The sequence below is a fragment of the Antechinus flavipes genome, chromosome 3, assembly GCF_016432865.1.
Source record: "Antechinus flavipes isolate AdamAnt ecotype Samford, QLD, Australia chromosome 3, AdamAnt_v2, whole genome shotgun sequence".
NCBI classification, from domain to species: Eukaryota; Metazoa; Chordata; class Mammalia; order Dasyuromorphia; family Dasyuridae; genus Antechinus; species Antechinus flavipes.
Window position 1 is genome coordinate 607,631,817 of NC_067400.1, and position 23,490 is coordinate 607,655,306.

At 47.0% G+C, this 23,490-nt stretch overlaps 1 protein-coding gene across 1 annotated transcript in view; it reads left to right on the plus strand.

Moving 5' to 3' along the window:
* Positions 1–23,490, plus strand: part of PANK4 (pantothenate kinase 4 (inactive)) — a 36,477-nt gene that overhangs the window by 12,278 nt on the left and 709 nt on the right. The window contains exons 5-18 of the mRNA XM_051988767.1: positions 35–127; positions 429–582; positions 1,218–1,399; positions 2,199–2,280; positions 3,549–3,649; positions 13,106–13,261; positions 15,512–15,624; positions 16,747–16,834; positions 18,324–18,475; positions 19,776–19,831; positions 20,209–20,258; positions 21,270–21,374; positions 21,778–21,878; positions 22,021–22,089. Coding sequence (XP_051844727.1) covers positions 35–127; positions 429–582; positions 1,218–1,399; positions 2,199–2,280; positions 3,549–3,649; positions 13,106–13,261; positions 15,512–15,624; positions 16,747–16,834; positions 18,324–18,475; positions 19,776–19,831; positions 20,209–20,258; positions 21,270–21,374; positions 21,778–21,878; positions 22,021–22,089 — 1,502 coding nt within the window. The remainder of the gene's footprint in view (positions 1–34; positions 128–428; positions 583–1,217; positions 1,400–2,198; positions 2,281–3,548; positions 3,650–13,105; positions 13,262–15,511; positions 15,625–16,746; positions 16,835–18,323; positions 18,476–19,775; positions 19,832–20,208; positions 20,259–21,269; positions 21,375–21,777; positions 21,879–22,020; positions 22,090–23,490) is intronic.

A 23,490-nucleotide genomic window follows, 5' to 3' on the forward strand; every position in this document is an offset into this window, starting at 1 on the left:
GTGCTCACCAGACTCTCCTGGTTTTGACTGCTAGGTGGAGACGGAGGACAAATTTGAATGGATTGGCGGGAGCTCGATTGGAGGCGGCACCTTCTGGGGGCTTGGTGCCCTGCTCACCAAGACAAAGGTAAGCCAAGACGAGGCCCTTGGGGCCTTTCTCGAAGGAAGGGGTGCTAGAAGTAAGACTTCTGCAGCTTATGTGAGGCTTGTGACCCTTCTCGGCCTGTGGCTGGGACCGCTATCATTTGTCAGCGCCTATGAGCCCACAGTTCTTTTCTGGGCAGGGCACTAGGGCATGCGTTCTTGAGCAATGTTAAAGGTAGTTCAGACTAACGTGAGCATCCTGAAACATGAGACCTACTTGTGGGGCCTGTCCTTGATCTCCCAAATCTAGGTAAGCTCTTGATCTCCTGTTGTTGTTCTTCTAGAAATTTGACGAGCTGCTGCATCTTGCCTCCAAGGGCCAGCACACGAATGTGGATATGTTGGTGCGGGATATTTATGGTGGGGCCTACCAGACCCTGGGGCTCAGTGGCAACCTCATCGCCAGCAGCTTTGGAAAGTCTGCCACAGCAGATAAAGGTACTGCCATTGGATGCGCCCGTCTTCCAGAAACCAGAGGCAGAGTCTGTACTGATTAAAGCAAATGGAGTGATGACTCATGAGGTTGTTAGCTGGGAATTATGTGCAGATGCAATTTCCTTCCCATCTGCTCTTTACTGAGCGTTCTGATTTATTAAAAAAAAATTAGTTTGCTTGCCGCATTTCTACTTTGGTTACATGGTGGAAATAGAAACCCATTAGAGTGCAGCCACGTAACTTTTTCCTTCCTTAAATTGAGGGCCTTTTTCATTGTGAGAGTTTGGGTCTGAGGCATTTGTGGTCAGAATTGTAGTTCCCCCATCTGCTGGTGCTGTCTTGGGGGAAGGTGGCCCGGTGAGAAGCATGTGGGGAAGTAGGCTGAGCGAGCTGGGTGCTAGCTAGGTGGTCCTGGACAAATCATTGCACCTTTCTGAACCTTGGGGGACACCAGGAGCCGCTGCATCGCAGAATTACAAGGGAGATAGGGTGCCCATAGAAGGCTTTGCAAACCCTGGACGATCAGTGGTGACCACCAGGGCTATAGCCTCTCCTAGAGCAGGACCACACCTCCCTTCATCTGAGGACAGAATCCCCACAGGGATCCTTTGTGCCAAGGTCTTTGTACTCTCTCGTAGAGTTTTCCAAAGAAGATATGTCCAAGAGCTTGCTGCACATGATTAGCAATGACATCGGGCAGCTGGCTTGTCTCTACGCCAAACTCCACAACCTGGACAGAGTTTATTTTGGGGGCTTCTTCATTCGGGGCCATCCGGTCACCATGCGCACAATCACTTACAGTATTAACTTCTTCTCTAAGGTAATGAAGACTTAACCTTCTTTGTGATCTGTTACCATGCCGGATTTGGGGATTCGTCCTTTACCCCTGTCCCCGTTTCCTTCCTTGAATCCAGAATTACTGCTCAGGGAGTTGAGTATTTCCAAATAGATGGAGCAGTAGAGAGACTGAGGGTTTCCGGAGGATCCCTCTTTGAATTAGCTGCTAGTTTGGGGCCATCAAATTATTCACCTGGCGCTCTTAGCCCTCCGTGATTGAACAGAGTGGGTTTGGGGAAGCCTCAAGGGGCCTTGAAGCTGGGGAGTTAGCCGGCAGTCCCCTTCTTTCTGCTTTACTGCTCCTTGAATGAATCCTCTGGGAGAAGGACAAAAAGGCCCTAGTGTACTTGAGAAGCCATCGGTGAGAAGGAGCGGGGCCTTGGGTCTTGTGGATGATGGCCTCATTAGTGTGCCCTTTCTGGGAGATGGCATCGGCAGTTGCTATCCTTGTGTAAGCCCCGTGTTTTGGCTGGCCTAAGCCAGTCTAGCTCCCAAATTGGAAACGTAGGGAAGTTGGTGATTTTGTTTTACAAATGGATCCTTTGCCTGGAAAAAAGATGCACCTTGGAATTTCTGTAGCTAGCAAACCCCGCGTTGCAGTTCAGACTCCCTTTGGCTGACGAGAGTCTGTTCTGCACAACTTTCCAGGCGCACATTACGGACTGTGTGAGGCGAGGGACCCGCGGGTATTGTAGTGACTCTAAACCGCCTGGGGAGCACAGAGTGCCCAGGCCGGCCGGCCGTCAGGGACCGTCCCAATGCAATGTTTCATCTCGTGGCAGGGAGAGGTGCAGGCTCTGTTCCTGAGGCACGAAGGCTACCTGGGCGCCATTGGGGCATTCCTGAAAGGAGCAGAACAAGACAGTGAGTAGGGGGCTGCTTGTTTTTTCCCCTAATACGGTATTTGGGAATGCTGGTGATTACAGTGGGATGGTGTGTGTCCGTGACGCCCCGGGAGCATCATGTCCTGGGCTGTGGGCTGGGGCCGAAAAGGCCGCCGATAAGGAATGGCTGGGCTGCTAATGGTCATGGTTTGGCTGAGTTTTTAGAAAGCCAAACCTCCTCCTTTTCCTGTCTCTACTCTTTGAGTTAAGTGCAGTGGGTAGAACTTGGCCATCTTGTTGTTTGCCTGTGCCAACAATATCTTCCTCCAGAGGAGGGGAAAAACAAACCTTTGAATGTGATTATTCCAGAGGGACCAGGATTAGAATTTGTCTAACACGTTCCTGTTTGGCTTTGCCAGGATTGCTGAGGGCTTTGTGTCTCTGTCTGCCCTTTCTTGAAAAGGAAACCATGAGCCAAGGAAAAAAGAATGACAGACATTTTTTCTGTCTGCTTCTTCTGTTAGCTGCCTCTTTTCCTTTTTGCCAGTCTTGAGTCCTCAGTTACCTTTCATCCTGATTCTGTCTGATTTTTTTCCCCCTAAAATTATAAACTGCTTCTTAACCAAGGAGTACATTTTAAATGAAACCAGCAGTGTGTCCTACCTACAAAATATAGAGAGAACTTAGTTTCACTGTGGGGTATCTTATTTTCCCAGAAACTGAAAGAGCCATTGTTTTCAGAGCTTAAAGATAAGGCTGACGACCAACCTCTGTAATGTCCTCCCTGTAAGTTTCCTGATTTAAATGCAACAGGAAGTTTTCTCGGGGCTCATTTATTTTTTCAACAAGAATAACTTTTCTCACATTTAACCTTGTTCTAAAGAAACCCGGCTCCTTTGGCATTCGCTCCAACAGGGCCAGCGACAGGTGGCTGGTGAAGTAGGTAGAACACTAGAGTCAGGAAGGCGCTTCCTAGCTGGGTGGCTCTGGAGAAGTCACCCCAACCTGTCTGCCTCAGTTTCCTCATCTGTACAGAAAGCTGGAGAAAGAAGCAACAAACCATTCCAGATCTCTGCCAAGAAAACCTCAAGTGGGGGTGGCAAGTCAGACATGATTTAGAAATGGCTGCGCCCCAGCCCCATCTCTTCTGAGCTGGCGGCCCGGACTCCTTGGGGCTTGTAGAAACTCCCACGGGTCCTAGTTTGAGAGAGCAGAGAGTCTTTCTGCTGGTCAGTGCCCCCTGAATGGGGGGAGCCTGTTCTCAGAGCCCTTACATTGAGGGACTTAGCACCTTCCTTTGTGTTCCAGATCCCAACCAGTACAGCTGGGGAGAGAATTACGCTGGGAGTTCTGGTCTGATGAGCACATCCCCGGAGCTGTATCCCATGCAGAGAAACCGGAGTGGCACTGTGAGTCCTGGGTGCCAGGGGAGGCGGGGGCGGCCCTGCAGGGCGTCCGAGGCTCCTCCTGTGGTCACCTCCCTGAGCTTCCAGTAGGGAGGGGGCCCATAACTGTGCCGGCTCTGGATAGTCTTGTTGAACAGCAGAGGACTTTAGGAATCGAGCGCTCCTCTCTTCAGGCTTGTGCTGTGGGGGGGTCCCCCACTTGGAAGTGGAATGTTTAGGTATTTTGAAATGCTCTCAGCCTCCCTATTTTTAAGGCACTTTCCTCATCCGTCTCCAAAAGTTAGCTGTAGTATGACAGCTTTTGGAGTTAGTCGAGCTTAGAAAGAAATGATATGTCGCTGTTGTCCTTGGCCTTGGGGAGGGTCTGGAGGGTGCAGGGTTTGGGCATGCCAGAGGCTGTCTGTTTCAGACAGCCATATTGGAGGGAATAAATATTCAGAATAGCAGGGAAAAGGGAGCCCCTATAGGAGTGCTTGGGCTGACTCTCCTTCGGTGGAGTCTTTGTCGTTTCCTCAAGTCTCAAGTGACCTTTATCATTTCTCAACCTCCTATCATTATATCTCCTCTCCTGACAGCACATCCCTGGGCATAATGCTTTGAAAACTCTGCCCACTGCTGTAGTCACAGGAGATATCATTGTTTCTCAGGTTTGATAAAAAAATCTCTCTCGTATCAATTGATTTCCCTATATAGTCAATAGGGAAGAAATATCAGTCTGGCCATCTTGAGATTATGTTGAAAACTTTCTTTTTTTTTAATTAAATTTTTTTTCAGTTTGAAATTTTCTTTCTTCCCCACTAGATTGTCAGAAAACTAAATCCTTTTATAGTTATAGTCATGCAAAACATTTCTGTATTAGCCGTATCTTAAAAAAAAAAAAAAAAAAGAGAGAGACGAAAACTTGCTTCAGTTTGTGTCCAATTCTCATTAGATGAATCCTTTGAGTCCTTTGGAATTGTGATTGAAATATTTCATAACTGTGATCAACACAATGACCAAAGTTGTTTATTTTTGTAGTAATATTGTTAGTGTGTAAATTATTCTTTTGTTTCTGCTCACTTTATTTTGCATCATTTTATACAAATATTTTCAGGTTTCTCTGAAGTCATGCTCTTCATCATAGCACAATTATATTTCATCACAACCATATATCACAACTTGTTCAGCCATTTCTCAATTGATAGACATGTTCTTTAACACCCCAAGAAAAGCTGCTATGTTTTTATATGTTGATGTCTTTGAACTATAGAGCTAGTACAACTTTGAATAATAATGGTGATGATAGTTGTCCTTGTTTCACCCTTGGTCTTACTGGAAAGGTTTCTAGCTTGTCTCCATTATAGAAATGCTTCCTCTTGGTTTTACACAGATAAATAGAGCTTTTCTTAAAATGAAAAGCATTATTCCTATATTTTTTAATGTTTTTAATAGGAATGGGCATTGTATATCAAAAAAAATTTTTGAACTATTGATACAATCTTATTTTTATTGCTTTTATTATTGATAAGTTTAAAAAATAGTTTTTTTTCCCCCCAGTTTTGAACAGCCCTGCATTTCTGATATAAATTCATCCTGGTTACATAGTATATGACCATAAGACTATAATCTTGCTAGTGTAGTTTTTTTTTTTTTTTTTTTTTGGTTTAGATATCAAGATTATAGAAAGAATTTGATTGAATTCCTTCTTTACTCCTTTTCTAAACAGTTTGTATAGTATTGGAATTAGTTATTCCTTAACTGTTCAGTAGAATTCTCTTATATCTTTCTGGTCCTGGGTGCTTTTTCATAGAAAGTTCATTTATGGCTTGTTCAACTTATTTTTCTAAGATAGGGTTATTAAAGTATTCTTTCTCCCCTTCTAATAATCTGGGTAGTTTGTATTTTTAAAAATATTCATTCATTTTATTAAGCTTATTAGGGTCAGCAAGGTGGCAAAATGAAGTCAGGAGGACCCAAGTTCAAATCTTATCTCAGACACTTGATACTTATTTGGCATATGACTCTGGATAAGTCACTTAACCCCAATTGTCTTCTTCCACTACCCTCCCTGCAAAAGTAGGTTCAGTTTTATTGGAATATAGTTAAGAAAAATAGCTCTTAATAATTGATTTTATGTCATATCCATTGTTTGTGAATTTTACCTTTCTCATTTTTAATATGGTAGTTTGATTTTCTTTTTTAAAAAATCTAATTAATCAATGGCTTATCTATTTTATGATTTTTAAAACAGCTTTTGGTTTTATTCATGTTTTTTTTTTTTTTTTTTGCTTTCAGTTTTGTTAATCTTGCCTGTGATTTTCAGGATTTCTACTTTGTTGTTTTATTGGGGGGCTTTAATTTGTTTATTCCCTTATAAATTTAATTTGTTGAATAGCTCTTATTCTTTTTTTATTGAATATATTAGCACTTAGAGATATAAATTTTTCCCCATACACACTGCTTGGCTGTATCCCATAAGTTTTGGTAAGTGCTTATTGTATCTTTAATGAAATTATTAATAATTTCTATGATTTTTTTAACCCATTCTTTTTTTAGGATTGTTATTTAATTTCCAATTTTTAAGCTGTGTTTCTAAAACCCTTTATTAAAAATACTTTTTATTTATTTAGAAAGTGCTACATTTAATATTTACTTTTCTGCATTTGTTTGTAAAATTTTTGTACCCTAATAAATGGTCAGGTTTTTTGAACATGGCATGTCTAGCTGAGGAATGGGTATTATTGCCATTTAATATTTTCCAGAAGTCTATCTTATCTAACTAACTAACTAAGAATTTTAAAATCTATTCAGCTCTTCAACTTCTTTTTTGTTTATTTTATGGTAAGATTTATCAGGTATGAAAGGTAGAAATTGATGCACCCCATTATTACAGTTTTTCTAACTACTTGTGACTCATTTAACTTTACTTTAAGAAGTTAAATTCTATGCCACTTGATACATATGTTTTCAGCATTGATCTTAGCTTATTGTCTATAGTATCTTTTAGTAAAGTATAACTTACATTAAGTTTACTCCTTTTAAGTAGGTATGATTTTAGCTTTTGCTTTCCCTAAAATCATGATTTCTACCTTTCCTTTTTTTTTTTTTTACTTCAACTGAAGCATATATATTCTGTTCCAGTGCCTTTTTTTTTTTTTTTAATTCTTATCTTTTTCAAGCATGTATTTTTTTTTTCTTTTTTGGTCAACAACATGAGTTCTTGCTTCTAATCTATTCTGATATCCTCTTCCGTTTTATGGGTGAGTTAATACCATTTACATTCATAGTTATAGTTGCTAATTGTATATTTTCCTCTATCTTTTTCTCATTCCTATGCTTATTTTCTTTACGTTGTTCCCTTTTTAAGAATCTATTTTATTTCTGATCACTTTCTTCCTTAACCTACTTCCCCTTTTATTCTTCTCTCCCTGTTCTTTTCCCTTAACCATTTCTCCTCTACTTCCCTGTTGGGATAAGATGAATTTTTGTACCAAATAGTATTCTTTTCTCCTTAAACCAATTCAAATGAGAGTGAGGTTCAAGGGTTTATCTCCCCTATATTTTACTTCACTTTCCCCTACATTTTACGCTCTTTTCACTCCACATTTACGTGAGAATTTTCCCCATTCTTTTTCTTCCCTCTCCCTCTTTCCAGGCCATTCCTCTTTCATATCTTTTCATTCTTTTTTTTTTTTTTTTTTTTTTTTTTTTTAAAGATCATCCAACCCATATTCTTTGTCTAATTAGACTTCTTCTAAAAGTCCTGGTGATGATAGTTTACATATGTCATCACCCCATATAAAAATGTAAATAGTTTAACTTTTTTTGTTCCTTATAATTTCTTATTCATATTAACCACTTTATGTTTCTCTGGAATCTCACATTTGAATGTCAGATTTTCTATTCAGCTCTGATCTTTTCATAAGGAATTCTTGATAGTCATCTCTGAAACTAAATAACCATTTCCCCCCCATAGGATTGTACTCAGTTTTGCTAGGCAAGTTAATTTTGATTGTAATCCTAGATCTTTTTCTTTCTGGACTATCCCTATTCCTTTAAAGACTGCTAAACTTGTGTGATTCTGATTTTCTTTCTGGCTTCTTGTAGTATTTTTTTCTTGACCTGGAAACTCTGCATTTTGGCTTTATTTATTCCTGGGAGTTTTAAATTTGAGGTTTCTTTCAGGAAGTAACTGTGGATTCTTTCATTCTATTTTGTCCTCTAGTTTTAAGCTATCTGGGCAGCTTTATGATTTCTTGAAATATGTCTAGGTTCTTTTTTTGTTCATAGCTCTCGGATAGTTTGAGGATTCTTAAATTATATCTTCTTGATCTATTTTTTCAGTCATTTTTCTTATGAAATATTTGACATTTTCTTATATTTTTCTAGTCTTTTGACTTTGTTTTATTGTTTTCTGATGACTCGTGGAATCATTAGTTTCCATTTGACCAATTCTAATTTTTAAAGAATTATTTTGTATTTCTTTTACAAATTTGTTAATTTTTTGTAATCTTCTTGTGTTACTTTATATCTTTTTCAAATTTTCCCTCTACCTTTCTTTATTTGGTTTTTTAAGTCTTTTTTTTTTCTTTTTTAAAAATTTCTTTCTTTAACTCTCCTAGGATTTCTTATTGGGCTTGTGTCCAATTGTATTTTTTTCTTTGACGCTTTGCTTGTAGACATTTTCAAGTCAATGTCTTCTAAGTTTGTCTCTTGAACTTGTTATAGTAGCTCCTTATGGTCAGATTCTTTTTTTGTCCATTTGCTTATTTTTCTAGCCTCCTTCTTGACTTTGGACTTCATGTTAATTGGGCTCTGCTTACCTCCAGGAGGTGGGGAGGACGTTTGGCTTGAGCATATGTTCCCTGCTTCTGTTTCCCCAATTCACTTGGGGTGGGGTTTGTAGCTTTTCATTGTCCTAGAGTGGGGTGATCCATGGAAATCCATTCCTTGCCCTTCTGGACTGAAACAGCTGAGTGTCTGTATCCTGCAGCTGTGCTCAGGCTCTCATGATTAGCCAGCCGGCAGGTTCTACAAGGCTCACTATACAGTGGTCCTGATGCCCTGCCCTCCATGGAGCCTTCTCTTGGGGGCTCAAGGAGAAAAATGAGTCCCTGATAGGCTCTGGGCCTTAGGGCCACCCAGGGAGGTTCCAGAACTCCGTTTTTTCCCAGTCCTCAGTCAGATTCTGGGGGTTGGTTGTCCTGGGTCTGTGACCCCAGATGGAGTTGTAAGGGACTGAGCTGCCAGAAGACCCTTGTTATCCCGGGACACTTATCTCTGCTTGTGGCTCCCTTTCATTCCTCAGCTCAGGAACACTCTGGCCCCTGCCCTCCCATCCTGCATTGGAACAAGGACTTGCTGCGACCTTTTCTCAGAATTTCTGATCCAAACTTAGTGAATGCATTTTCTGAGTGATTGGAGAGCTGTGTTCTGCTCTCCGATTTGGGCTGCCGCCTCTGTGTTCGGCCCCACTGCCCATCTGTCCCTTTTCTAGACTGTTTGCAGGACTCTTGACAGATGTTCTCATTTGATCCTCACAATGATTCTGGGAGGCAGTTTTACAGTGCAGGAAACTGAGGCAGGCGGGCAGAAGTGAAGGGTTTGTCTCGCTCCCACAGCGAGAAGTATCTGAGGGAATGTTTGGAGCTTGGGCTCCAGAGCCCGCTCTCTCTTTTTTCTGTCCCTTGAAGGACAACGTTCATGTCTGGCACGTCCTTGAGCCTTGCGGCTCACCAGCGAGGCGTTGGCCACGCTGCAACATTAGCCGTTAGCCCTGTTCGCTCTGGAGCCTTCAGCATCGGACCTGCTGCTGGGAACTCCCCCAAGCTCACGTGGGCCCACTCACTCCCTGTCGATCCCCAGGTTCACTCCAGATCTTGAGATTTAGCCGCGTTGGAACCTCTTTGTAGGTGGTGTGAGGGCACAAGAAAGCATGGATTGTGGAGGGTTTTATTTCTTTTTTAGTTTTCAGTCCTCAGCCTTTCCTAAAACTACGGTGTTCTAGAACCTGAAATAGTCTTAGATTATTCTCTGTAGGGGAATAAAGCCCATTGTTGTAACTTTGTTAAGGATCACATCATGGGCAGCTAAGTGGCCAGATGGGTTGCATTTGGACTCAGGATTACCTGAGTTTGCATCCTGCCTTAGACATTATCTGTAAGATCCTGGCAAGTAACTTTGTTGTTGTCTTCCTTAGTTTCCCCAACTATAAAAGGAGAATAATAATAATAATAGCACCGACTTCCTGGAGTCGTTGAGGATTGTTAGATGATACGCATAAAGTACTTTACTTTATTAATGCTGTTATTATCAGTTGTCACATGGTGGGCTAGTGGTTGGAGCCCAGGAATTTCTGTTCATTCAACCACATGCCGTCCCCCAGCATGGCCTTGTCCACTCCAGGGTCTCCAGCCTGTTCCTTTCTGCTGAGGCCCAGGGCAGGTGGAGAGCAGGTCCAGCCCGCCAGCCAGGCCAGGAGGACTTGGCCAGCCGTTGGCTCGCCCCTTGGCAAACCTGGAGGACGGCCTCAGCAAACGAATGACAAGGGATGGTGCTTTGTTTGAACCTTCGAGTGTCACCCAGCAAAGATTGAGTGTTAATCAACGACAAGATGGCTGATTTCACAGCTGTGTCATGGTGGAAATCTCCAATTTCATGGACTGTCACAGGTTTATTGAATAACCATATCCAAAATGACATTACTTTTGTAGCCGAGGAAATGTAGCACAAGAGATCCCCACGTGTTGAAAAACGGAAAGGATGGTTATAGCAATTCAGTTGTGAATTGAATAGTAACAACATACCTAGGAAATAAAGGCTTTCCCATCAGGCCCAGAATATGGTCGAAGCCAAGTCTAGCCCAAATTAACCTAGAAATTGCTTGAGATTGCCTGTGAAGGTCCTTCACCTTTAACAAAGAAGCAGTTATTGGATGATTCCAGGGTGTCAGAGGGCATTCTCAGGATTGACTAGATTAAAGAGCTAAAGTAAATCACTTAATTATTTCAGAGATTGGTGATTGATTGATTTCACCACCCTGTGAAATCCAGACTAATAGACTCCTTTCAGTAGTGTAGGGACCTCTAGGGACCCCTGCTCAAAATCAGAAAATGAGAGGGAAGTGTGATCACACCAATAAACAATCGAGTCCCCTGCCGCCTGCTCCGGACCTCAACAGATCTCAGTTTCTTGGGTAATTCACATCTAGCCGGGCCAATTCTTGGACAAAAATTTTGTTTCTAGGCTTATGCTGTGCTGATAAAGCCATCCTGAGCCCTAGGCTCACCTCTGTTTTCTCCAGGAGAGCTATGATCTTAGTGGGAGAAATTATTATAGTCTGACTATCAACTAGAGTTCTTGCTTATTGGCATCCATACAGAGAGTCTTTGGAGAAACAATGCAAAGTACTTCGTCTTTTATTTTATTTCATTCTGAACTTGTAAAAACTAAAACCAAGCATTTTTATCACATTATTAAAAAAAGATGATTGTACATGAAACTGCAAATTATGTACAACTTGCTATTTTGAAATATAAGGTTATGTAACTTTTTTCTTTTTTCTCCCTTTCCCCTGAAATGGCTTCTGTTAGACACAAATTATTTCATAAACACACACATACACACACGTATATTTATACACATATATACATATGTATGTATATGTATACGTATATGTGTATATGTATAGACATATGTACATATATATGCAAAATCATTTTATACACAATTCTGTTCTTTGGATGCAGGTAGCATTCATAGGTTCTTTGTAGTTAATCAGGGTATTTATAATAGTCAAAATGATTTAGTTGCTCAGTTCTTCTTAAAATAATATTATTGTGGGGCAGCTAGTTGGTACGGGAGATAGAGCACCAGCCCTGAAGTCAGGAGGACCTGGCCTCAGACACACTTCCTAGCTGTATGATCATGGGCCTCAGGATCCCAATTGCCTTAGCAATAAAACAAAACAAAACAATATTGTTGTTCCATATACTATGTTCTCCTGGTTTTGCTCCTTTGTCTATTCATTATTTTGTGCAAGTCTATCCGTGTTTTTCTAAGATGATTAAGCTCCTCATTTCCAAGAGCCTAGTGGTATTCTGTCACACTCATATACCCCAGCTTTTCCACCATTCCCCAGTTGATGGGCATCCCTTCAATGTCCAATTCTTTGCTACCATTCAGAGAGCTACTATAAATATTTTAGAATATATACGTTCTTTTCCTTTTTCCCTAATTATCTTTGGAAAAAATCTAGTAAGTATTGCTGGGTCAAAGAGACTCACTATTTTAATAACCCTTTGGGCATAATTATAGATTGTTTTCTAAAATGGTTGGATCAGTTCACAATTAGTATCCTAGTTTTTCTATATCCCCTCCAACATTTGTCACTTTCCCTTCTGCCATTTTAGCCAGTCTGATAGGTGTAAAATGCTATTTCAAGGTTATTTTAATTTGCATTTCCCTAATCATGATTTAGAACAGTTTTTCATATAACTATAAATGGTTTTGATTTCATTTTTGGAAAATTGACTTTTCATATCCTTTGGCCATTTATCAATTGGAGAATGACTTATATAAAGAACTCTGTTAAGTCTTTAGGAATACATTTGAGATATGAGATCTTTATCTGAGAAACTGTTTAGCAATTTTCCCTCCCAGTTTTCTGCTTTCCTTCTGATCTTGGCTATGTTTTTTATTTGTACAAAACCCTTTTTAATTTAGTGTAATTGAAATTATCCATATTATACTTTACTGTTCCGTGCACTGTTCTAGTCTTACGTGCTCCTAATGCAATTATTCTTTGTCATTAACTTGAAAGCTTAATAGCCATTCCTCTAATGAATTAGTCACGTTTCCAAATCAGGTTATATGAAACCCAGGTTCCCCTTTTTTGGGAAGTTCTTACTGCCTTATCCTGCACTGAGCACTTGATCCATTCTTCCTTCCTCCAGGCAGAAGGAGAAATGGGTCCTGTGGCTGTGTGTTCTCAGATGCAGCCTGGGGAGAGGCCTGCGAGTTCTCTTCTTTCTGAGAAACATGGGCTGATGGGGATCTAGAGGAGTGAGTTCTATTAGGAAAATATATCCCAGGCAGCCTTTAAGCCCTTCTTTCCTTTGAAGCAAGAGAAAGCAGTTATAAGGACCCATCAGGGTTTGAGTTAGCTTAACTGCTATCTGTAGAAACCATAAAAATAAATAGGAAACAAGACCCGACTCTTAAATAGAGAATACATGATAGAAATAAATAGATGGGTACAAAATATATAAGAAGGAAAAAATATACATGAGAAGAGATGGAAGGAAGGTTTGGGTTGGTGACAAGAAGTTGGACTATAGTTTTCTTACTGTGGCACAAAATAAGGATGAAAAATTCAACTTGTCTTCTGTGGAAAATAATTTTAAAACTATAAAAGGGAGGTTTGGACTTCTGAAACACTAAGTGACCTCACTGGGGGCTCCTCTTCTCTTTTCTCTGCAGTTTGATTTGTTGGAAATGGATCGATTAGAAAGGCCATTGGTTAATCTGCCTCTTCTCCTGGATCCATCTTCCTACATCCCTGATACGGTTGACCTTACGGATGATGCCATGGCCCGGAAATACTGGCTTACCTGCTTTGAGGAAGCTCTTGATGGGGTGAGTGTTCAGAAATTAAATATTTTAAATAAATGTTTTTGAGCTATTGCATGTTGGGAGAGGAGAATGAAGATGGCCAAGGACTCTTAGGAAGCGGGTTCCTTGGACCTCTGTGTGGTTTGTTGTTTTTCAAAGCATCATTTCCTTTCAGCGGGTGTTTTTCTGATGGTTTGGATTCTTTGCTATAACCTTGCTGGTGGTGAATAGTAGAACCTAAAATAGATTGCAGAGGGAGGTGGAGGCAAAACAAGGGTGTTCCTCGGTAAACGTTCTACATCTAGAAAACAGTGGTCTCGGTCCTGTAGATGAGAAGAGACTTTTGAAGGGAAGTAGATATATTGGCTAGTGAGTGTCAGCAAGGGGGAAACTGAGCTCCAGCTGGCTTCCTGTTGGGCTAACGGGCCCACCCTCAGTTATAGTCCCTCCATTCTGACAGTGTCTGCCCAGCAGGGGACCTTTGGTCAGAAGGGGGAGCTGGTGAAAGTGGGTGAAGATGGGGACATGGGTCAGCCGGGTAATTGCCAAGCGAGTGAAGCTACTTCTGTGTGCCAGGCTCTGTGCCAGGATTGGGAATCCAGAAAAAAAAAAGGAAGCAGCCTCTGCCTCAGGGAGTCGCCATTCTGGTAGCGACAAGGACTTCTCCACGGGGCCTACTTTTGTTGCTTCCTTGGGCTCTGCAGGAAGTGGCTCCCTGGAGTTGGCAAGGAACTGCTGCTCCTGATTGGCTGGAGCCAACTAGAGCCCCTGGTGGAAATGGATCATGCATGGAGGGAAGGGGGGAATAAGCGTTTATCTAGTGCCTACTGTATGTGCTGTCCTTGTGCTGTGTGGCTCCCCTCTGAACCTCACAATAACCCTTCCAGGGAGGTGCTTGTGAGGCAGCCAAGGCAAGGGATTTGCCAGCAGAGGCTGTCAGTGTGGCAGACTGGATTTGAACTTGCCTGGAGTGAGTTATTGCAGAGTGCCTACAAGTCAGCCTCCATTCTTCCTCTCCTCATGATGAGAGGAGGCCCAGGGGCTCTCGGAGAATCATCCAGTCACCGAGCCCGATTCCCACATTTCCCAGCTGAGGACGTGAGGCTCGGAGAGGGGAGTTGAGATCTCTCGGTGCCGCAGTCCCCGAACTAGGACTTTGTTTTCTTTTCTTTTCTTTTTTTAAAAATAATATTTTATTTTATTTTATAATAACTTTATATTGACAGAATCCATGCCAGGGTAATTTTTTTTACAACATTATCCCTTGCATTTGCTTCTGTTCCGATTTTTCCCCTCCTTCCCTCCACCCTCCCCCAGATGGCAAGCAGTCCTATATATGTTAGATATGTTGCAGTATATCCTAGATACAATATATGTGTGCAGAACCGAGCAGTTCTCTTATTGCACAGGGAGAATTTGATTCAGAAGGTAAAAACAACTCAGAAAGAAAAACAAAAATGCAAACAGTTCACATTCGTTTCCCAGTGTTCTTTCTTTGGGTGTAGCTGCTTCTGTAGGACTTTGTTTTCATTAACTCCCTGTAGCCGTCCCTCAGGATACATCACCCATGGACTATGGCCCTTCTGAGGGCAGAGTTCCCCTGGGCCAGGTGACTCCCCACCCTCCTCAGGGGCAGCCCCTGCTTTCTTGGCTCGGTCCTGGTTCCCCATCCCTCTTCTTGTTCTCCCTCCAGGGGGGTCACCTCGGCGGCTTGCTTTTGCAGCATGCTTTTGTACGACAGGGGCTTCTGAGTAGGCAGGGAAACTAGAAAAATGGAACTGTTTTTAATTGATACATTTTACCTTTCTACCGTTCAGTTTTGAGTAAAGCCCTGTCCCTTTCCCCTTGTCCAGGGAGCATTCCTTGTAGCAAATTAAAAAAAATTTGCTGATCTTTTGTTTCGACATCACCCACATTTACCAATGTGTCCCTCCCTCCTTAAAGAAGAGAAAAATCACTGTTTGGCTAACCACTCAAGTCCGCCCTTCTCTGTCCCCCGCCCATTGGCCTTCTCAGGATTTGTTGATCTCCTAGGCCTCGTTTCCCCTCTCTGCTCACTACTGAGCATCTGCTCACACGCCTTTTCCAGTATAAAGTGCCAGTAATTGGGCAGTGATGCTTCCGTGCTGTTCACTGTGCACTCACCGGAGCTCTGGTTCTCAGGTCCCTGGGCTCCCCTGGGCCTGCTCCGGGCCTCCTCTTGCGAGCGGCCACTTTGAGCCCGGGGCACAAGCGCCTTCTCGTTTTGAAACAGCTTTGCTCTGTCTCTGCCAGGTCGTGCACCGGGCCATAGCCAGCCAGCCGGATGCCATGGACGCGGCAGAACGTGCCGAGAAATTCCGGCAGAAGTATTGGAACAAGCTCCAGACGCTGAGACATCAGCCGTTGTGAGTCCCTAGCACGTCCCCTCCCCTCCCCCCCACATGCGCCGCCCCCTCGGCCCTGATAGAAGAAGACGAGGTCGCTTTCCTGTCCCGCGTCCCTTGCCCTCTCCGTGTCTCGGGCCTCCCGCTCCTGCATCTCAGGGGTTTTTGGCGCTCTGGCCTTCCCAGCTCGCTGATCCCAGGCGGCTGATGGGCCTCGGGCGTCCATGGAAGAGCCCAGGTTGTAACTGGCACCTGGAAAGTGGCTGCGAACCCTTTTCCTGTAAGGGGCATCTTGCAGTCGTTAGTCTCTCTCCCCCTTTGAAAGGAAGCAAATGAGCAGCTCCGCTGCGCTCGCCCCCGTCTCGGGAGGTCCCCACGGCTTTCAGATTCTCCCCCGTCCACCTCTGAACCAAGAAGGACGGTGCAGTTGTTGCCATTTTGTTGTTTGGACCCTGCCCGGAGGCCCCTGGGCATTGCAGTGCTGCACGGCGCTGGGGTCGGCAAGCCTTAGCTCCGATATGCCCCCTGACTCTGAGCAAGCTCTGAAAGTGCCTGCCACAGTTTTCTCCTCAGTAAAATGGGGAAAGAAGGAGCACTTACCCTCTCTCCTCCAAGTTGTTGTGAGGGTCAAATAAGTAAAGCTTAGCGCTTTATATAAGTGCCCTCCCCTGTTAAGTGCCGAGGAATAGAAATACAGGAAGAAATGTGCAGCCCCCGCCCTCAAGGAGCTTTCTTCCTACTAGAGAAGACACCCTAGTGAGGAAAGGGGGCAGAGAAGGGCGGTTTGTGTGGAAAGTGAGCCGCAGGGAGGACGTGGCCATCGCCTTCTCAGGGTGGTGGCCCTGATGGTCCCGGGAGCAGGCTGCTAAAGGGGCTCGGGCCGGGGGTCTCTGGGCGCACAAAGGCTGGGGTCGTCCTGGTGCTCCCCCTGCCTATGTCTCTCTGCCTTATGCTGGAGACGAGTGTTTGCTTTTATCCAAATTAAATAATCCCAACAGTTCCCCCAAGTTCCCTCCTTCCAGGTGGTAGGACACAAAGATGGGCAAGTCTGATCGTCCTCATCTGGTGGGCTCCGGGCCAGGCCGCCCCATCCCCCTTCTCCCAGCAGCGCTGACCCCCTCGCTCTCTCGGTCTTTCATTTAGTGCCTATGGAACCTTAACAGTGAGGAGCCTGTTAGAAACAAGGGAGCACTGTCTGAACGAATTCAACTTCCCAGACCCCTATTCACAAGTAAGTCCTGTTTTTCTTCCAGAGTGGACAGAAATGTAAGTCTGCAGCCTCTCGCTTCGGTTTCCTCAGTTTTGCCTGATTTGTGAAGGGAGCTGGGTCACGTGCAAGGCTGGGAAAGGGTGAGAGACAAGGGGGCCGTCTTGCCCGTCACCAGCTTCTGATCAGTGGCAAGAAAACATTAGCTCTGTGGTGACTGGCCCCAGTGACTAAGCAGCTGCTCGTGAGGGTGTCCGTACCCTCCCCCCCAAACTAAGTCGGCCCTCTCTGTTGGCAGTGTCTGCTGAAAGGCTGTGGATTGAAGGCGCCACGGTGATTTCCCCCATAGATCACGTAGAGGTATCGTGTGGGGTACTCTTACACCCAAGCTGACCAGGTAGGGGGGAGGGAGGAGGGCGGAGAGAGAGGAGAGAGCGAGCCAGCTAGATCTCAGCAGGATCCGTAGGCGAGACCAGGCTTCTGGCTCTGCTGGGGACTATGGAGTTACCCAAGCACCCCTTGGGATCCCCAGAACGAGGCAAGTGGAGGAAGGCGCCTGGATCTCCCTCAGAGAAATGGCGATCGCTGGGCCAGCAGGGCCTTTAAAAAGGCGGCCGTGCCCAAGTGGGCTCGGGGCGGAGCCCGGGCCTTTGGGGTGTCCTCTTGGGAAGGAAGGAGCCGAGGCCAGATCCTCCCAGTGCCGCCAGCCCCGAGTGGGGGCTGGGCAGGATCCCCAAGTCCGTCCGTCCTCTCGCTGGGGACGATTAAGCCGCTGGAAAAGGTGTTGGGCCTCAGAATGCCGAGTGTCGGGGTTCGACAAGTGACATTTGTCAGACTCATTGGAGCAGTTGCTGTCAGGACTCTTTCCACGTAGCATAAATAAATGAGATGCGCGGGGTGTGTTCCTGGTTGGGGGGGTCACACGTGGTCAGGAGTGTCAGACTCCTGGGCAGTTTCTTCTGTCCGTGAGGCCCAAGTCCGCCTCTCGGGGGCAGAAGGTCAGGTGGGGCTCTCAGCTGCTGGCCCTGTCGGACTGTCCTGGTGCGGAGCAGAGCCGCCTGGGGGAGGAGGCCTTTCTGGCCTGCCTTGTCTCCCTCCCCCTCCCTTCGGCGCTGCTTGGGGACAGCCCAGTGACCAGGCGGCTCCCGGCCTAGCACTTTCCCGTCGTTCCCATTCGGATTTCTCATGTTACAAACACCTGGTTGGATGGGGGCCATCCCCCTGCCCTCACCCCATTGACCAGTGCCCTGGTCGTGGCCGGAGCAGGGAGGCTGTCCCCGGAGCGGTGTTTGAGCTACAAGGGCCCATCCCTGGCGCTCTCTGAGGCCCGGAGAATAGTCGCGTCTGTCTCTGTGCCGGGCGCTGCCCGATAACAGTGATTGTTGGTCCGGTAGAGGCCACGGACCTAGAGGAGATGCTTGAGGGCTTGGAAGTGATCTTGGGGACTGAACGGCTGCTGCTGGGAAAGGCGATTTCTTCACCTGTGTATCCAATGTCTCGTATCTTTCTACAGGTAAAGCAGAAAGAAAATGGCATAGCGTTAAAATGTTTTCAAAGAGTAATCAAATCTTTGGATTCATTAGGCTGGGAGGAGAGGCAGTTTGCTCTGGTGAAAGGACTTCTTGCGGGGAATGTCTTTGACTGGGGAGCAAAAGCAGTCTCAGAGTAGGTGTTCAATGTTTCACGGCACTGTTTCTAAGCACCTTCCTTCCACCCCATTTTGGTTTTTCTTTCCCATCCGGAGACCCCAGCCCCAGTTGAGTTGAATGGTGTGAATGTGACTGTCCCTTCCCACCCCTGTGCACCCACCGCTGCTGTGTCTGGAATGGTTGTCGAGCCCAAGGCCATGCTTTAAACTGGTCTGGGTCCCTCCCTGCCCGTGGGTGCTCCAGGGCCAACGTGGCCTGCACGGAGAGCCAGCCTGGCTGGTGGTGGTGGGCCCAGGGGCTGCTTTCAGGCTTTCTCCTGAACTCTTAGCACACGCCTGGCCATCCCAAGCTGGAAACTCATTCCCCGCCACTGAGTCACAGGCCTCCACTGTCTGAATGAAACCCACTGATGTTGGAGAGGGCTTTAAAAAAAAGAATAAAATCCATTCCCCTGATAAAACCCTCACCTTGACTGATTTTCTTTAAATATATATATATATATATATATATAAAAAATAAAAAAAGAGCATTCTAAAAATGTTCCCCATGATCATGTAATTGAGCATCCTGATGTTTAGAATGTATCATAATATTTTTGTTTTTATTCTGACCCCTTTTTAATTACTAAAGCAACTTAGAGCTGTACTGAATTACAGCCTTCCCTTCACTCTGTGTGTGTACAAAACTAGAGAAAAGCCTCTGATTTAAACTAATGACATTTCCTGGTGATTTGAAATGACCCTGCCCTGCTCCCCTTTTCTAAATGTGCTGTGGGGAATGATCTGAGCTTTGTAACCCTTTTTTCCCCCAACTTTTGTTGGACTTGAAAGAAACCTACAACCCAAGCAATGTTGGTGTTTTCTGCCCTGTTAGAGCCCTCTGCCCCCACCCCTCCTTCCCTTTCCCCTCTAGTTAACGTTTGGAGTCTCTCTACTGTCTGGGGGGACACGCGGACCAGCCCTGCCATTAGTTTTCCACGTTCTCGGCGTGCCCTGCATGTCTTTTGCATGTCGTGGACTGTGATTGAGAATTGGGCAGCTCTGAGACATCCCATTAGTTTGCAGCTACTTCCCCCCACCCCGGAATAGGGAGTCCCCTGTTGCTAGAGAAACTTCGCTGTCTCCCAGACCCCAGAGTTGGTCTGGAGCAGGAGCCTCTGGCGCAGTCTCCGGAGATGGGCTCTGTCATCCCTCATGTCCCCCTTCCCCCCCACAGTCTGGGGGTCTGGTGGTTCAGCTGTTACGTTGTAGTCCCGCTCTCCGTGTAGAACAAGTCGGACTAGCAGGCTTCTTAGTCATGGCTTTTTTCTTGTCTAGTGTCCTGGAATCCGAGCCACAGTTTGGATTTGAAGAAGCCAAGAAGAAATTGCAAGGTATGGCTGGGCTGGGCCGACCAGGCCGGGGGTGAGGAGCCTGGGATAACCCGCTGACCATCGGTCAGCACTGCTTGCATAGTCACTGACGGCCATTGCTCACTGGGATAACCTATGACTGACTGATGGCTAGTGCTGCCTGGGCTGCCCCACCTGCTGAAGCTAGCCCTCCTGGGACAGCCCGCTGGCCACTAGCACTGCCTGGAGGGCTTGAGTGAGCCGGAAGGCCTCTGCCCAGTTTAATTTCCCTTCTTCCCACTGAAACACCCCAAGTCTCCGAGGCGGCCCCGGGTGGAGGAGCTGCCCTTGCCTGACCCGGGAGGACTCCCAGACGGTACAGGGCTTGCTAACAGGACCGTCTTCTGTCTTTGCTCTAGAGCGCCCCTGGCTGGTGGACTCCTATGGGGAGTGGCTGCAGCGGCTCAAGGTGGGTGTGTGTCCACAACTGTCCAGACTGTCCGAGTGAGCGCCGGCCTCGTGCTCTGACCCGAGGGGGAGCCGGGATTCCATGTGGCTCCACTCTTGGGAGGGTGTCACCCCAGACCGCTGGGCGTCTCTGCCCTCCCGCCTCCTTTTACTTTGTTTTGATAGAGCTTGGGGGAAAAAGAGTGGGCCCGGCAGTGTGAGGGAAGAGCCCTGGGGGAGAGCGGAGGCCTGGACATTGCCAGTGCTGCAAATGGGGCCCAAGATGGGCTCCCTGAAAGACCTATTCATGGGTCCTGGGCTCTGGTGGGGGGAGGGAACAGGCCTGACCAGGCTGGGGCTGTCTGTTCTGGGGAGAGGGGGCGGATAATGAGCCTGCATGTGTACATGAGAATGAGCCTGTGAATGTGCAGACTTGTGTGTGTGAACACACGTGTACAATGCACGTTTTAGGGATTTTTATGTTTCTCCAATAAAAGCCCAGTGACCTTTAACTCCTTCAGGGCTGGGTTCAATGCCACCTTCTGCAGGAGGCCTTTCCCAGGCCCCTCGGCCGATGAGCCGCCTCCTCTGTCCTCCCCCACGTGCCTGGTGATGCACCTGTCGTCTCCCCCGGCAGAATGTTTACTTCCCTCCTTTGCATCTCCAGCACTTTCAGGCCCTTCGTAGGGACTTTACAGACACCCATTCCAGCCTTAGCTGTTTAATGGTGTCCACAGAATAGTGAACGTGTGGGGAAGGCAGAGTCGGTATTGGGGAACTGAGAAGCCTCGGGGTCCTTCTGCCTGTCACTGAGGGCCGGGGTGGGGGTGCAGCCCTGCAGCAGGAGCAGGGGGCCCGGAGGGCGGGGCCAAGGCCGAGAGGCGAGCTACGGTCCGAGGTCGGGAAGAGCCCTCGCGCTCGGCGCTGCTCCCTCCGCAGGGACCCTCCGCCTCGGGGACTCTGCTTCTGCACTGACGATTGCTGAATCGAGAAGCTCCTGTTCCAAACTGAACATCCTGGTTTTGTCTTGCAGGGTCCCCCTCATAAATGTGCCTTAATTTTCGCAGATAACAGTGGAATAGACATCATTTTGGGAGTCTTCCCCTTTGTCAGGGAGCTACTCTCTAGAGGAACGGAGGTGAGTGTGTGCCGCCCAGTACCGGGACCTTTTCTCTGGCCAGACCGGGACATGTCACTCCTTGCCAGGAGTCTAGCTGCCGAGACTGAGGTGACTGGGGCTCCTAGTGTGGGAAGAGTCGGCCCCTCGCGGCGAGTGGGGGGGCCTGCAGACCCCCGCCTTAGGAGGGGTCTGAGATCACTCTGGCTTCTTTGTTTCGTAGCAGGTTAAGGCGCCTCACGGGGCAGACAGCCGCCGGGCCTTTCTGCTCCCCAGTGTTAGGCTTGGGGGCTGCCTGAGGACACGCGCTCTCCCTGCTTAGCTTTGTCCCTGAACGTCCGTCACGCCAGAGCGGGAGCCCCCGTAGTCCCATTCTCTGGGCCAGTGCCCGCTCCAGCGCTGACAGTGGCCCTTTTCGCCCCAGGTCATATTAGCCTGTAATTCTGGACCTGCCCTCAATGACGTGACCTACAACGAGTCTCTGATTGTGACCGAGCGGATAGCAGCCATGGACCCCCTCATCCAGTGAGTGAGCTTGTCCTGCGGGGGCTCCCAGCAGGCGGGCGGGCAAGATGGAGGCAGCGCGGGCCTGGGGGTGTTGGAGCCTCCTGTGGGGCTTGGGGGCGCGCCCTCGTGGGGCTCAGCGCCTGTGTTGTGTCTCCCTCAGATGTGCCCTGAAGGAAGACAAGCTGCTCTTGGTGCAGACGGGCTCGAGCTCGCCATGCTTGGATCTGAGGTAATCCGGGAGCTCCGGCAGACAGGTGGCGAAAGGGGCGGGCTAGGAGCAGTGGGGGCAGAAAGAACCGCGCTGCGGGCACGGCATGGAAAGGAGGCATTGGCACCAACTATTGGGAGGCTCTTCACGGTACCTCCCCAAGTGTCCTTATTTTATGACCATGACAGATTGTGCCAGTTGGTAGCCTCTGCCCCCACATATTGTGCAGTGGGCATTGGGGGCAGAGGTGCAGCCGGCAGCTCCCCTTGTCTTAAGTGTCCCATTGGGTATAAAGGTGCCGAGAGGCCCGTGGAGGCTCAAGGCCCCGAGACCTGGTGCCCAGGCATTGGTGTGGGGATGGGCGAGAAGGCAGATTCCTTACCCAGACTGACTTGGGAAAAGCTTTTCATCTGCCAGCTTGAAGCAGAATGGCCACCACCTCCCCACGCCATCACTAGAATGGCCATGCTCTTGTTGGCGGCTTGTAAGGGGCCTACCTCAGCGTCTGCTGGAGGGGCCAGACTCATCCTGGGCGGCTTCACCCGCCAGACGAGCCCGGGTGGAGTTCCCAGCTTCCAGATTGTGCATCGGTTTATTTTAAGATGCTGGTCCTGGGTAGCCGGGTTGCCCAGCAGAATGCTGCAAGGAGCAGCTCTTGGGCCCAGGCTCTTTCTAATGAGACGCATCCTTTTGCCAACCAGAAATTGTTGTGCTAGGGAGTCAGAAAAGCCCGATATTGAAGTCCTGCTTCTGCCACCTGGGGATGGTGGGCAGGGCCCGGCGGGCTCCCTCTTTTCCCCCAGTGGCTTTCACGGCTCTGCTCTTGTGCCTGCCCATCCATGAGGCACTCTCCCCCTCCCCCCATTACTTCCAGTTCTTAGAACCCACCCATGAAATGACTTCATTTTACTTTGCTTTGTCTTCTTTCTCCTCCCAGCTGAGCTGTCTGTGTCCCAGCTCTCAGCATATTTTCTAGGACATAGATTTTTGTGGTGGTTCAATTACAACTGACTCTCCGTGATCCCTTTTGGGGTTTTCTTGGCCAGGATGCTGGAGAGTCTTGCCATTTCCTTCTCCACTCACTTTACAGATAGGGAAACTGAGGCAAGCAGGATTAAGTGACTTGTCCGGAGTGACAGTGAGGGTCTGGGGACTGATTTGAACTTGAGAAGATGAGTCTTCCCCTGAACCACTCATTGTCCCATAGTAATGGGGCCTTGAAAAATGCTTAATGAATTAAAGTGACTTCACCTCCTTTGTTCCGAGAAGGATCGCTGACCTTTATCAGTGTAAGGGGTCCCTCTATTAGGAGTTCCCTAAGAAGGCAGTCACCGGAGAGGAGCTCCCTCCCAAGGATACCCTGTCTGTACAAAAGGCAGCGCGGGATGTGCCCGTCTGGTAGGAGGGGGAGAGTCATCTCCC